This window comes from Daphnia pulex, chromosome 8, assembly GCF_021134715.1.
Source record: "Daphnia pulex isolate KAP4 chromosome 8, ASM2113471v1".
NCBI lineage: Eukaryota > Metazoa > Arthropoda > Branchiopoda > Diplostraca > Daphniidae > Daphnia > Daphnia pulex.
Genome location: NC_060024.1, coordinates 2,525,371 through 2,539,752, shown reverse-complemented (window position 1 = coordinate 2,539,752; position 14,382 = coordinate 2,525,371). Strand labels below are relative to the sequence as shown.

The 14,382-nt window shown below is 40.5% G+C and overlaps 3 protein-coding genes across 6 annotated transcripts; 2 read left to right on the top strand and 1 right to left on the bottom strand.

The window, feature by feature from the left end:
- Positions 1–989: 989 nt before the first annotated feature.
- On the top strand, positions 990–3,939 carry LOC124199708 (collagen alpha-1(II) chain-like). Of its 4 annotated transcripts, none has more exons than XM_046595627.1 (12): positions 990–1,232; positions 1,297–1,331; positions 1,713–1,921; positions 1,992–2,434; positions 2,517–2,627; positions 2,705–2,812; positions 2,888–2,986; positions 3,058–3,120; positions 3,220–3,291; positions 3,354–3,434; positions 3,536–3,667; positions 3,753–3,939. In XM_046595627.1, exons 4-12 carry the CDS (start codon positions 2,008–2,010, stop codon positions 3,821–3,823), a joined length of 1,164 nt encoding a protein of 387 aa, XP_046451583.1. In that variant the 5' UTR covers positions 990–1,232; positions 1,297–1,331; positions 1,713–1,921; positions 1,992–2,007; the 3' UTR covers positions 3,824–3,939. The 4 variants fall into 4 exon arrangements, with proteins under 4 accessions (XP_046451583.1, XP_046451582.1, XP_046451581.1 ...); XM_046595626.1 differs by having other exon boundaries at positions 1,292–1,331; XM_046595625.1 differs by lacking the exons at positions 990–1,232; positions 1,297–1,331 and adding an exon at positions 1,338–1,632.
- Positions 3,940–5,550: 1,611 nt separating this feature from the next.
- LOC124200061 (dormancy-associated protein 2-like) lies at positions 5,551–6,758 on the bottom strand. Its single transcript, XM_046596142.1, has 2 exons — positions 6,652–6,758; positions 5,551–6,503 (listed from the first exon to the last, which is right to left on the bottom strand). The coding sequence occupies exons 1-2, from the start codon at positions 6,661–6,663 to the stop codon at positions 5,853–5,855; spliced, it is 663 nt and encodes a 220-aa protein (XP_046452098.1). The 5' UTR covers positions 6,664–6,758; the 3' UTR covers positions 5,551–5,852.
- Positions 6,759–11,710: 4,952 nt separating this feature from the next.
- LOC124199713 (peptidyl-prolyl cis-trans isomerase FKBP4-like) lies at positions 11,711–13,593 on the top strand. The gene is made up of 4 exons (XM_046595633.1): positions 11,711–11,873; positions 11,924–12,099; positions 12,169–12,357; positions 12,880–13,593. Exons 2-4 carry the CDS (start codon positions 11,962–11,964, stop codon positions 13,012–13,014), a joined length of 462 nt encoding a protein of 153 aa, XP_046451589.1. The 5' UTR covers positions 11,711–11,873; positions 11,924–11,961; the 3' UTR covers positions 13,015–13,593.
- The last annotated feature ends 789 nt before the right edge of the window (positions 13,594–14,382 follow it).

The following is a 14,382-nucleotide window of genomic DNA, read 5'->3' as shown; positions in this document are numbered from 1 at the left end:
GAACTTGCTGGAACTTGCATACAAACGTTTTTCAGACAAAGGCATTCAAAGTGGAATAAACAATTTAGAATTAAGATGATGTCATAAAACAATCTAAAAATTTGATAACTTCTCTTTTGGTAGTCAAAGTCCAACATTGTAACGCGTCAAAACTATTTTGTCTGCACTCTTTGATGTAGTTAAATGCTTAAATGGAGTAGGTATGTCACTAGAAATCCCGCGATAAGTGATTTGATATCCTTGGAATATCCAAATTAAAATACTGAACTTGAAATAACCTTGATTAAACAGCCAAACGAAGTATCAAAGTATATTTTTGAAGTCAGTCGGCCAACAGCTTTCAGGCCATCACGTCGTTGACAGATATTGCTGATTTGTATTTATTATCACTCGTTTTTTCCAACATTTCAAAAACTGTTTTATGTGTCGTTTTAAAGGTGCCACAGATCGTTAGTCTGGTGAACAGCAAAAGCACGACTGGACTGAGTCTATCCGGCACTCTACTTGAATTGACTTCGTAAGTATTTTAATTCTATTCGTACACGTACACGTTTGACTCGGCCATCATAGGTTTACTATTGGGCTCTGCTACAATGTATTCAGCGGTTACGCACTTTCGTCCTATTTGGAGTATCCGATTCTTGTCGGGCAGGTTCTCCTTCTGTTGGCCCTTTTACTCCATTACAGTCGACGAATCGGTCCGAAATGGTTGGCCGCATTTGGAGTTTATTCAGCCGTCGTCTACGCCTTGTCCACAGGCATGTTTCCTTGCGCTCTGCTAGTCACGTTGATGGTGAAATATTTGTTTTGTCGTTTTTTTGTCGAGAGATTAGATGATTAATTCAAAGATTGAATATTATAGAGCCTCTGCACGCCGTTATCTGCGGCGAGTAGACTGGTCCAAATTCGAACTATGCACGTCTCTCAAAAATCGGAGTCTGTCAGTGTTTTGACTTGGTCAATCGCCGTCTACACGTGCGTCAGTAAGCGTCGTTACACTTCTCTCAGTCTGAATAGAATTTAGGCTTTTATTTTGCTTTTTCCTCAGTGCGAATTTTTATTACTTTGGATCGCGGTTTCGACGCTCCGCTGTTGGCCAACTATTCAGTTAGTTTGATTCTTAATTTGGCCGTGATAACTTTGGCGTTGAAACTGAGACGGCCGTCGAAGAAAGACGAGAAAATCGAGTGACATTAAATTTGATGGCCAACAAATTATATTTTACGCGTGACGTAATTATTTATCCGTCGTTAATTACAATTTTATCCGACGTTAATTATGATTAGTCCAGTGCAGATCGAGTACCGCCGGTAGAGACTAAAAGGACATAGGTATAATAATAAATTGTTTAACTAACTTATAGAAAGAGACTTTTACGTTTAAATTCTTGCTCGTTTGAATATGGCATGTGTCCTTTTGAGTTGTCACGTTTCTCAGAGTTTGTTCATCCTCGTCTATATTCGATCGTACAGAACGGTACAGAAGCTTCTCTCTTCTAATTTGACATTTATCTGCCACTGGTTAAATTATGGTGGAAGCTCCTCGGCATCTGATATGGGATGACGTTCAAAAGGGCATCAAGGTCAAACAGACAACTTGTCAAGTCAAACGAGTGATGTGTTAACTGTCAGGGTGATTGAGTTTTTTTTTTCTAAACGAACGTGTTCCTATTTTGTTATTTTCTATTCTTATTTGGAATGTTTAACTGGAAGGCAAGCGTCTGTGCGTCTCTAAAGATCCTGTCACACGCATTCCTAATGCATCCGCCATGCTATCCCTGCATTTGTTTCCCGAATAACACAGTATACATGATTCCTTTCTAATGGTCAATCACACACAGTCAACAGGACGTATGCATTTTTCAGTGGTGTATTTAGTGCCTTTTTAGTGGAATAAAACGTAAATCGTCATGAAAACATCGGTAATATTTTTAATGAAAGCTCAATAATAATGTTTCACACAAAATTTAATCTTTCGCTTTTTTGTTACAGGTGTTGCTTTTTCGCCATGGTGTGGATGACGCAGTCTCAAATGCAAACATCAATGCGTCGGCCGCAGTTCAATATGACCGACGACGAATTCAATTGGTACAAGTCGGTTCCAGTTATCCTGAAACCAGCGTCGAAACGAGATTTGCAACAGCGGTTGCTTCAGGTTAACGTCGGTGAATTCCTGTTAGCGTCTTATCCGCCATCTCTACTTCCACCTTGGCCGTTTGTCCAAGATTATTCGGCTTTCCGCCGCTGGATTAATTACCAATCGAGTGACAGATTAAGGGATGTGTACAGAAGATACGAGTTATTAGCTGGCCATGTCGAGCGTAGGTTAACATCTCTGGCCAGGATGGGACTCGTTGCCATTCCGAAGGTGACGAAAATTAATCGCCAAAGAAGTGGAAATAACCGAAATCAGGAACAACAGATGCCAGAACAAAGTAAGTTAATTTTTTTTATATTACATTAAATAGCGTGCTTGTGTGTACTCATGTGCAAAGACTGGCGTGATTTTTCGTATAGATGTGCGTTCCCGAACAGCCAATCCTTACGATTTCTTTTCAGGGAAAAAGGGTAAAGACAAACTGCCACCTCCGTGGTTGTATGAACTCGTCGGACCTCCTGGACCAGCTGGTACTATTATCTGTCGCTACTGATATTAAATCATAATTCTTTTTATTCTTTTATTCCTGCGATTCTTTGGTGTGTAGGAAAAGACGGTGTCAATGGTATTCATGGAATTAACGGTGTCGATGGGAAGGATGGTAGAGACGGAATCCCCGGAGCAATTGGTCAGCCCGGACCCCAAGGCCTTATGGGTATGTTAAATTGTTTCGCAGGTTTTCTTTTAAATTTCGCGCGAGAATTTTTGTTAACTGGTTGTATGCACTTAGGTCCTCCGGGGCAAAATGGTATGAACGGCTCACCGGGCCCTCAAGGTCCTCCCGGAATACCTGGTGCTCAAGGAGTTCAAGGGTCGCAAGGCCCACAAGGTCCGTCAAGTTTAAACTGTTACATTTTTATTCCACTTAACCAAAATGCGTTAAATGTAATTTCAAAATAGGGAGCGACGGAAAGGATGGTTCCGATGGAACGAACGGGAAGGATGGGACTCCTAGCGCTGCTGGTACGGCGAGTTTGTCAACAAATTTTAAATTTAATTGTCAAAATAGAAACGAAAAATGCCTGATTAGGAAAAATTGTATTAATTAACTGCATTTCAAAGGGCCTTCCGGTACACCAGGACAGAATGCAAAAGACGGAAGAGATGGATCAGCTGGACCACCCGGCGCACCAGGTTTATAATAATACTCCAAAACTATATTTATTAAATGACACCGATATTTGTTTTCTTGAAAGGTCAACCAGGAACTGCCGGACAAAATGGGAAGGATGGAGTTGACGGGAAAGATGGTCAAGACGGAGCTCCGGGTCCACCTGGTACATAAAATGGGTTTTATTATTTTAAATTTTTTTTTAATTAAGGGTAAATTGCTCGCCTACATAATTAATTCACCATGATTATCCTTTATTTCTTATAGGTCCTCCTGGAAAAGACGGCCAAGATGGAAGGCCCGGAACGTATGGCCAAGATGATCAAGATGGATCGGTAGGAGCAGCCGGGCCTAGCGGAGTAGCTGGATTATCAGGTGCCACTGGCGTTAGCGGGCCAGGTAAAATAAATATTTTCAAACTATATGCTTTAGTGTTTAATTAATAAAATTGACGACGAGTTTATGTTTTCATTATATTCTATAGTCGGAGTACCAGGAATTCCCGGAACGCCAGGGACCCCTGGTGTTCAGTGGCCATCAAGTTCAATCGGCTAACGGACGATTTTATATACATTTGCTAATTTATACGACATAGAATTCAATTTTGCTTAAAGTATAAAATAGCCAAATACTCTGCTGGCACTATAATACAGTCTTATGTAATATCTTGATAACTGAACATTTGTCACTACACCTCCTTTGATGCACTCGTATGTTTGGTGATATAGTGTCGTGTAAGTTCGTTGATTCATCAAATAGCTACATTTTCCCTCCGAAAGACTCGCGTCAGTCCCATCCGGCGCAATAAAATCCGCCTCACAGGAATCAAACCCGCACAGAAACTGAATGGAGGGAAAGAAACGTAACCTTCTGCACAGATGGAAATAATCAGAAATTAAGAATTTCTTCTTTTATTTCGTTTTCCGTTAGTTTGCACTTGATTTGCGTTCGTAAGGGGTTGAGGTAAAAGTCGAGGGTTGCGTCCGCCCAAGCTCCCAGGTACTCGAGGTCTCACCCTGAATTTAATTACTTTGGTTACGTTAGAGTCAGTATAGTGAGATGTATAGGTGGCGACTAATTGTAATCTTATGCCTTATCGTTATACCTGTCTTCGGTGCCATATAATACTTGAATATCGGAAATCACTAGTTTCAATTCAGTGCTCGTAGATGTTTTAGTGGAGTGTAAGGTCATGCTTTTTTCATTGTATTTCGTCTCGTTTTACCAGCTGTCGCTATTGCGCAACATTTATTGCTTATCGGCGGGAATTTGAAAGATGAAGATGTTTGCATTTTGGACAGCAATGATTGAAATGGCTGTGTAAGCTTTAACTTTCAATATTTTCTCTTTTCTTCCCTAGCTACTAATTTTCTTTGAAGGGAGGACCAGGTGTAGCTGATATTGGAGTCACTATAGCTGTGGCCTCGTCACAAAGGGGTTATAAAGCCGCTGGTAATTTTGTACAGAAATATATGCTGGATAGCCAAATCAGCCTCGCCATCTTCCCTTGACAAAGCTGATGCTTCATCGCAAGAGATGGCCAACCGTCTGTAAAGTTTCACGGAATCTTTTTTGCTGACGACTGGATGGAGTCCAACACGATAGAAATTCTCCGTCCATCTGGCGTGGATAATTTGGTACTATTCAAAAGCCGTTAAAAATGCCATGAATATTGGTGGGATGGTTATATTGCCGCGCGGGTACAGCTCAATAACGGACGACTTAATTGATAGCGCTAGAAATTATTGTGGGCGTGATAAAAATTATTTGAACCTCTTATCGTCAAATATTAAACACCGCAGTAGCTAATATGGTAGTGCGTTGACGACGCTGTCGAATGGCCGTTTACATACTGGGTTCCAATCCGACATGCGACAATATAAGTTACTACAACACAGTCCCAGCTCCGTTCTAATATCGAAATTGTTGGCAACGGCGTTCAGCCTATGGCTTTCTGTGGAAATCATTCAGTTCTGTACGACAGCTTGCATTCAATCTGGGTGTAATCGCTGCGTATGCACTGGTACAACTATTAACTTAGTTTCGGTTATTTTTTATTGAGTTTAAGAAAAATACATGAAAGACGAATGGCGACTCACTGATAGACGCCACTATATAAGCCCTTTCCGTGTCTCTTGTCAGTGGGCCTATATTAGGTAGGCCTAGCACAAACTCAACTTTAATAGATTTATAGCAGTTAAACTCCGTTAAACTCATATAGCTATCAGTAGCTATGAAATATTAATTAACCACCACAAGTTCTATATTAAAAAAGGCAAAAGTTTTTGAGAGTTTCGTCAAATTGTATTGAGTCAATAAGAAGCGCATATCGTAGGAATGCAACACGTCATAAACCGATCATAAAGGTCTTATAGGTATAGGTATATCCCTGTATACCAACAACAGAATTTGGGTAGATGTTATGGGTTTTGAGATGAACAACAAACGTCATCGAACATTAAGAATCTAAAAATGATCAAGGCAAAAATCCCCCAAAATTAGGACCGTATACGTTAGGATTTCCGGATAACTGGCTGGCAACCGTTCCCTGCTGAACACCTCCTCCGCCTTATTGGAACTTGGATCACCATAACGTTCTGAAGCCCGAAAAACCGTAGCCCTCGTCATGTTGTGCGGCCACATCTAAATCGGCAGAGTCATCGACGACGGATTCCGGAACGGCGATTGCTGCTGCTTGGATTTCTTCAATAGAGCGGCGCTTGCGTCCCCAATCACCGCCACCGTAATGTCCGCCACCGTTATGACCACCTCCGCCGTGGTGACCGCCTCCGCCGTAGTGACTGCTTCCGCCGTAGTGACCACCTCCGCTGTGGTGACTGCTTCCGCCATGATGACCTCCATGGCCTCCGCCGTTTGTCCCATGATGATCTGCGGCCACGTCTAAATCTGCAGAGGCATCGACGACGGATTCCGCAACGGCGATTGCTGCTTGGATTTCTTCAATAGAGCGGCGTTTGCGTCCATATTCCCCGCCTCCGTAATGTCCGCCTCCGCCGTGGTTACTACCTCCGCCGTGGTGACTGCTGCCTCCGCCGTGGTGACCGCCTCCGCCTCCGCCGTGGTGACCGCCTCCGCCGTGGTGACTGCTTCCGCCATGGTGACCTCCATGGCCTCCGCCGTGGCTCTCATGATGATCTGCGGCCGCATCTAAATCGGCGACAATTGGCCTTAAGATTTGGGCGGCGGCCAGCGCTGTCCAGCACGCTAATATAATCTGTTGATTCAAAGAGAGAAAATAAAAATTGTCAATAACCAAAATTTCAAACTATATGAGTTCTGAAGCCATCACATAATAATTAGAACCGTTCAAATGTTAATTGGCTGCTGCTGCTCTCTTTCAAAAGTCATAATCAAAAGCTTACCACGACTTTCATGATTGCTCGGTTTTCAGCTGTTATGCTGATGATCTTCTTATGTTGCTGTGAATGTTGCGATGATGAGACTGCTGGTGTTGGGTCTGTTGTTCCGCGTCTTTTATACCAAATTAGCCACGCCCTCCGTGCATGCCGAGTATTATGTTCCATCCCTGCAGCAAGTGCAAGAAGTCAGCAAGAGCTGCAAAAAAGTCATTTAGAAAGTCGAAGGAAACAAGGTGATGGTTTGATGGGGAGAAAATAAGAAAGGCAAAAGAAGAAGAGGTGCATCCCCCTCAATCCGGATTGATCGGTGGGTATGCAAATTTTTTGCGCGTGTGGAGCCCGACTCGTTCTGGAACATGAAATCGTTGACTATGAGGTCTCTAGCTGAGCTAGTATATACAAGGCTTTTAAACAACAGCGCTTTCACCAGGTTTTCCAGGGTTTTCCCCGTTTTTTCCAGCAGTCATATTTTCGCGTCGCTGCATGTCATACTCGGGCGGGGACACGCATATGAACTCATTGATTCTTTCAACCTCCAACTTACAAGTCCATTCTATACATTTTCTTTATTTAAACATGTTTAATTATAGTTTTTCAAAAACTCTTTTTCAGTTTATTGCGATTTGGGGAGCCCATGCCATCGTTTCTATATACGGTTGCGCAACACGGAAAAAACCCTCGAACTAGAAATACTGGCCAGGCCAAAATAAAGACAACAAAAATAATGGTGAAAATGATCAAATCAGTCGAATTCGATCCGCCTTAAGTTGCAGCTTATTCGTTATTTCACAGCACGAAACGAGTTCCGCAAATAAAGTATCCGAGGGCCGCCGAGGGCGGAGCTCAACGTCAGAGGCTCTCTTTAGTGTCGACAATCACGCTATAATTTTACTTAAATGAATCACGGACAAACGGAACATGCAGAAATCATGAATGAAATGTTTAACGCCGATTCAGTCTAATTCATAATCTACAACATCGCAATCTTTGCTGCATGCTGGCCTCAGCTGAACAGATGGGGCTTCCAAATTGCAACATTGTTGTTGTCAATAACAGTGATTTATTTTTCTTCTTTTAATTTTGCAACTTAACTTACATTCAACAATTCACTATCAAACAAGATAATGAAGGTTTTTGCATCTATAATGTCCACCCTTTTTGTAATTTTATGGGAAAATCCAGTGCTGGTGATTTCATTGCGCAACCTTTCTAAATCAGCAATTTCTAGAATTTCTGGAAATTCCCTGCCCATAAAAGAAACCAGAATTTCAATTAAAGCAATGTTCTCATTTTAATTATAGGAACTTGTTTTATTGCGTATGATGATATACAGTACATATGATATACATATACGAAAACTGCGCATTCGGCCACTTGAACTACAACAACTTATAAGGCTTCAGAAATTTCAGAATTATTATGCCTATATATTTCCTTTAATTTTAGAAGATTTTTTCTGTTTCTGCATGTCTCTACGACTATATAAGCGACATTTTTTAAATGCAAATCAAATTTCTTTAAACCTGTTGGTGAAATAAAAATACTCAAACAACCAGATTCGTATCACCAACACCATATATAGTGTCAAAATCGTTTTATTGAACCCAAACGAGCATTTGGATGCCACACTCAATTTATATTTCCTCTTTTTCTCTTCTGGGTCGGTCCTCTTCTGTGTCCCCCGCCATGGCAATTCGCGGCATTAGCGAATATTATTAGCGAATATTATTAGCGAATCTATTAGCCATAAGCCATCTTTAAAAATCGAAAGGAAAAATTAAAAATAAAATTGACAGTAGGAAATCAGCTACCTTCGCTGCGGTAACCGCGGTAACAAGGAAGGGCTAGTTTAATAATTAAAAAAAAAAAAAAAATGATAAAAAGAATATGACCTGCTAGGATGACGTTGAGGTTTTGTTGATAATAAATTCATATCTGTATTTACTTTCGTTTCTTATTTTTTTTTATTAGACCTTCCTTATCCTCATCCTTATCGAAATACGAAAACAAGAAACATTTAGCCAATTGAATGGTGCGAATGGTGTTTGAACCTTGAACGCCGGCGTGTCAATTCAAGCCCATACCACTGCGCTACTGGATAACACAACAATTAAGAAATATTGTTATATATTATCAGCCAATACTGTTTTAGGATATGATCAACTTCCGGAAATAGTAAGGATCGGATATTCGGCCATGGTATAATGGATATAGCATCTAGCGTTATATGAAATTGTCCCGTGTTCGATTCCCACTTCCGCCACATTGCCCCCCATTGTTGTCCCTCATATCGCCCTGTATAATATAACTATGTATGTACTAACCCTAACAACTTAACCCTAACTACTTAACCCTAACTCTAAACGACTAATACTAGCTTCTAATAACTAACCCTAACTATCAACAACTAATACTAACAATAACTGAATAACTAACTAACACTCTAACACTAACAACTGATATGCGCGGCATATCATTAAAAAAATATGAGATAAATTCGGCAAGTCAGATCGATTATCATTGTAAGACGTGGGACAATCTTGTACGCCGCAGTACTCGAGTGTTGGCTACTGCTTTAATAGACCGGTATGAGAGATGACGAACCCTGAACGACAAAACCTTATTTTTTATTTTTGAACGGCATTAATGAAACCTTTATAACTAACTCGGCAGAGGAGATGCGCTAAGAGGTTTATTAATGATGTTAACGACGCTTAAGGCTGGCGTTGTCCCATTACATCAATTTCTCGAGTTTTCATTCTATAATTTCTCCTCTGGCTTTCATCTTATAGAAAATAAGAAGTAGGAAAAAATCGCTACAAAAGCACTGCGAGAGCGAGAGAATAAATCTCTGGTCGTGTAGGATAAGAATGTATAGAGGAAAAGAGGAACAGGATACGATACATATATCTCGAACACTTTTCCTATGTAGGTCTTCTCTTTTGGCTGTTTGGGGGAGAGATAAGGAGGGCGACATATACCTGTGGACCGTCCAAATCGACGTCGATTTGTCCAGTTTCTTCAACGGCTTCGGCAAAGGCCACCATCAACACGCTAGTGCGCGCGATCTGATCGGATTTTGCTGGGCAGAGAGACAAAAAGCAGAAACAAAATTAAATTTCTGAAATAGTTATCATATGAAAAGAATTATTTGGGTTTTACCATAATTTTCATGACTGCTGATTCTTATAGAACTTGCTGAGTAGCTCAAGTGATTGATGCTGCCGATGGAAGGTTTGCCCTTGTCTTTTATACAGATTCATCTTCACCGCTATATGCTGATGGCGTTCAATTATATTTTAAAAAAGTAACTTGATGCCATATTAATGGCCCGGATATCGGCCCCCGACAATTTCGAAAAACGAACGAAAGTTCGGCAAACTTGAAAAAATCAGATCCACTTAGTTCTTTAAAAAAAGGGCCTCCTGAGCAAGATTCCCTTTGATTTTGTATTAGAACGGACAGACAAATATTCGACTCAAAACAAAATCGAGGAAGAATATGAAAACCCAATAAGTGTGGTAGGACTACTATCAGATAGAAACGTTGGATTCCTATAGTAATAAATTACCGATGAAGATGGCCTGAAGATGGCCGTACTATTCAACACGGATGTCGTAATGAACTAATGAACTAATAACGTGTGCAATAATCAAGGTTCAAATTCGTCCTCAAAATGAAAATGAAGCTCAAACGGGGTACGACATTACCAGTGAACCAAGCGGATGAAAGCCATAACTAGTTTTTTGCGTCAGAATGGTCAGATTGCTTTTACGCAGATTTATTATGTATATCTAGCTCACTGTTCTGTGACTGACTGTCTGCTAGGATCTGATTGTCATTTTCAATGCTGGTCAATGTGTTGCCGTCACGTTTTGACAGTTTGGGCCCAATTTTTGACGTTTTGACACTCACTCACTCAGGCCCGGGCCTGCTCATCGAAGATCGAACGTCATCGATCACCTGGGGTCCTAATCCAAGTAAGTCTTATGAATTATGATACTAATCGAAAACTTTTAAACCAATAAGCATTTTCAAATGAAATTCTGTGATGAAACCAACTAAATGAAAACAATCCATAACAGCCAATCAACAAAGCAGCATGAAAGTTGGTCAACCCATTGTTCAAGTTCTACGAAGACAGAGCCTTAACCCTACACATTTGCCCAAGCAGCTGTTGATCTCACTCCCAACAAAAGAAGGTGGTGTTTCAAAAGAAATCAAACAGGTGGGAACTGGCAAGGAGCAGCTCAGTCCAGCTAGTCCACACAAGCTTTTTGACGAATGGCGCATGAAGCTTGATTCCAGTCAGGACAGAGGGGAGAAATTCAAATTCAAGCAAAGGTACTTTTAATGGAATGTGATGAATGTGGTTGTTTTTTATATTGACATTCTTAAATATAATTCTCTACAGGTAGTGTAAAAAAGACATGCAAGACCCTACTGGAGTAAATACCATTGAAGTGTGCAGTCTTGTCTTGTTAATCCAATTATGCTTACGGTGAAAATGGAAGTCCACCTAAAAATTCCTCTTAAATGCCACATTGCTGATGTTTGAAGTATGGTTGGATCCACACTGCTCATTTTTATACAAAATTCTGTAATTCATATTTGTCTTCAGGTTGGAAGATAGAAGATCTCCCCAAAGCAAGTGATGGAGGGATTATAAATCAAACCTAAAAGTTATTCAAATCCTATAATGAAAAGGTGCTTGTTGCTGAAGGTATGCTTCCTTGTTGGCTGAAGTATTTAAAGTGAAAATTAAACAATAGTTTCCTTTTTCTCCCTTTTAATTGTTCTAGTTTCACTGGTCGGTCGACACGCGGAGACACGGTATTTGATCAACCTGAGTTAAGCTTCTACCTTGGAGAAGATTTAGAACATTCATTCATTCAACGAACATTCCCGACGGTGATGAATAGGCTCTGTTGAAATTCAAGAAGTAAGATAGGAGCTTGCTTAAGTTGACACCTGCATACGGTTTCGGCTCTGCCGGTAACGAGAAACAAGGTGTTTTACCCAACGTCAACCCCGAATACGAGGTTGAACTCAAGAGCTTTGAAAAGGCCAAAGAGAGCTGGAGGATGGACGCCGAAGAAAAAGCTGGAGAAGGCTAAACTCTGCAAAGGAAAAGAAATCAATCATTTTAAAACTGCCAAATACGCTCTGGCTAACAAACAGTAGGCCTACTTCCAAGATTGTCACCCTCCTCGAGTTTGAAAAAAGTAAGTAATTTCATTTTGTAAAAAAATAAAACTTTTCGTTTCTATTTCAGCTCTTAAAGACGAGAAAGCTAAGGAGCAAGAACAGCTCATGCTGGCAGCATGCCTCAATCAGGCCATGTGCTGTTTAAAGTTAAATTATTTCTGTGCAACTCGTGATCATTGCCACAAGGCGCTTGAGATGGACCGCCCGAAAAATGAAAAGGGATTATTCCGCATCATAGGCCAAGTATCCGTACAAGTTGACCAGCAATTAGTTTGGATTTTTTACTCACAGATTTTGTCTCTCCATTCGTAGGCACTTTTGGGCATTCACGTGCCGGATGAAGCCAAGAAACACTTCGAGGCGATTCTCCAATTTGATTCGAACAACAAGGCGGCCGCCAATCAAGTGGTGATCTGCAACGCCAAGATTCGCGAGCAACGCGAAAAGGACAAGAAATTGTACTCTAGCATTTTCAACAAGATGGCCGAAAACGATCGACAGGTAAGCGAAAAGAATGGAGGCAAATGGCTTTATACGGTTGGTGGGACGAGTCGACGAAAGGTGTCCATCTGCCAGCTGGACGTTGATCTGGCTCAAATCGAACGAGATAAACAAGAAGCTGTGGAACAGTTGAAGGCCGAACGTAGGAAGAACCAAGCAGATTTCTTCAAGCGTTACGGTGGCAGGAAACCCAACATCGTGTCAGTCAACGGGAAGCCGCTAAATTTGAATGGAGATGAGGGTGAAGAAGATAATGACTAAAGCTCTTCGGACCAACAAAATGCGGAGTCGACAAAAACACCAACAGAGTCATCACATGAGTCATCCAACGATCTTCGTAAATGTTTTCGCGACTCTTTTCTGCCGATTTCGATTGTGTAATGAAAACACCCACCCTCCCGTCGAATGCGAATCCATATAGCTTTACACGGAACAATTATACTAACAGAATATAATTTGTCTGCCATTTTTGTGTTAAGGGCCGCAACTAACTGGGTTTTGTTTTATTTATTCTATTTGCAGAAAGCCTTGCGGAACAAGGCGATGGAAATAACGGAACCGACGCAGTGGGACAATGAAGACTCGGAGAACACGACCGCCGTTGAATTGCAAGATCCTTTGGACTCTGTGCCATGTATAGAGTCGGATGAAAACTAATCTTGATTATCGTCATTGTGATTCTCGACCCATTTAAAAAAAAAATTAATTACCGAGAATTGATTGTGTTTTTCTTTCATACCTGTTCTCTCCGTGTTATATAACACAATAACTTCTAAACCAAAACAGTACTAAGGACATATTCAATTGATTGTGTAATTATCGACTGCCCCCAATCGTAAAACATCTCATCTTTATCACATAGAAATGGTGGATTTGACGGTTAAATTTAATAAATAAAAATGGAGATTCCATCTTAGTTGACGAAACCAAATCCTCCCTATGAGTGATAAATAAAATGCTGCCTCGGTTTAAGCTGTTCTACCCATCTTCTTTGAGACCTCTGATATGCAGATGATACCACGCCATATAGGAGACATGAAAATTGAAGTTAACATAGCTATCAGTAGAAAATGACGATAGAAAAATAACTTATTTAATATAATCCCCTGTTTGATTTTACATATTTTTCCTTTCTAGATAGTTCCCATACTTCCCAATGGCTTATTAATGATTTAAGTTGTGGGTATTTATGTCAGCGTCATCTGTCAACTTCTAAATACATAATAATCAAACGCATTCTGTCACTTGGTTTATTTATTCTGAATTCACATCCCATAAAAAATTACCAAAAGAAACGGACCTTCACTTTTATATTAACTGTGACTTTCTAGAACATTGCGAACAGCATTAGCAATGAAGGTAGAAAAAGTTTGACAACATTTACATGAAGTTAATAGACGCCGGACATGCTTCGCTATCTTGGCATTCATGCATGAGTTAGTTTCCTACCATGGCGCCATTGCTCAACTTTCTATTTTATTCCCAATCTTGTTTTAATGAAACATTCACCATGTAAAGATAATGCAGGGTTTCTATAAGAATAGATTAATACAGTAATTAATGCGCGAAGTAAATAAAAACAATACAACTTGAATGGTTGATGCAAATCGATGCAAATATAAGTAATACGAGAAATTTATCAACTGCTATTGTGGCTTTACCCGGCTTTACCCTCGTTTGAACTTTATTTTCCGTTATTTCCTAAGTATTGCTTGACCTCCCTTTTTGTATGCTACATTTATGACCTTCCTAGAACTTTCAATATATTTGGTACACGTAGAATATCAATTCCCATGGCGGAAATAAACTTAGTTGACCTGGTTCATGGTGTATTAGTATGGTGGGGGAACTTTGGTTGGAATCGGCTATCTCGAATGAAGCCAGTTCCCGCACAAGAGGCGGAGCTTAGTGCAAAAGTCGAAATTCTTAACAGCCAATTGCAGGGCTGGTCGCACTTCTTTGGTGCCCTCTATGAACCAAGATACTAATTTCTTTTGTAAATTCGTCTGAAAAATAGTATATCTT

Coding starts and splice junctions, on each gene's coding strand:
- LOC124199708 (XM_046595627.1), top strand. CDS start 2,008: ATGGTGTGGATGACGCAGTCTCAAATGCAAACATCAATGCGTCGGCCG. Junction 2,987..3,057: donor AGGGTCGCAAGGCCCACAAG/GTCCGTCAAGTT, acceptor ATTTCAAAATAG/GGAGCGACGGAAAGGATGGT. Junction 3,292..3,353: donor TGGACCACCCGGCGCACCAG/GTTTATAATAAT, acceptor TTTTCTTGAAAG/GTCAACCAGGAACTGCCGGA.
- LOC124199713 (XM_046595633.1), top strand. CDS start 11,962: ATGCTGGCAGCATGCCTCAATCAGGCCATGTGCTGTTTAAAGTTAAAT. Junction 12,100..12,168: donor TATTCCGCATCATAGGCCAA/GTATCCGTACAA, acceptor CTCCATTCGTAG/GCACTTTTGGGCATTCACGT. Junction 12,358..12,879: donor TGGCCGAAAACGATCGACAG/GTAAGCGAAAAG, acceptor TTCTATTTGCAG/AAAGCCTTGCGGAACAAGGC.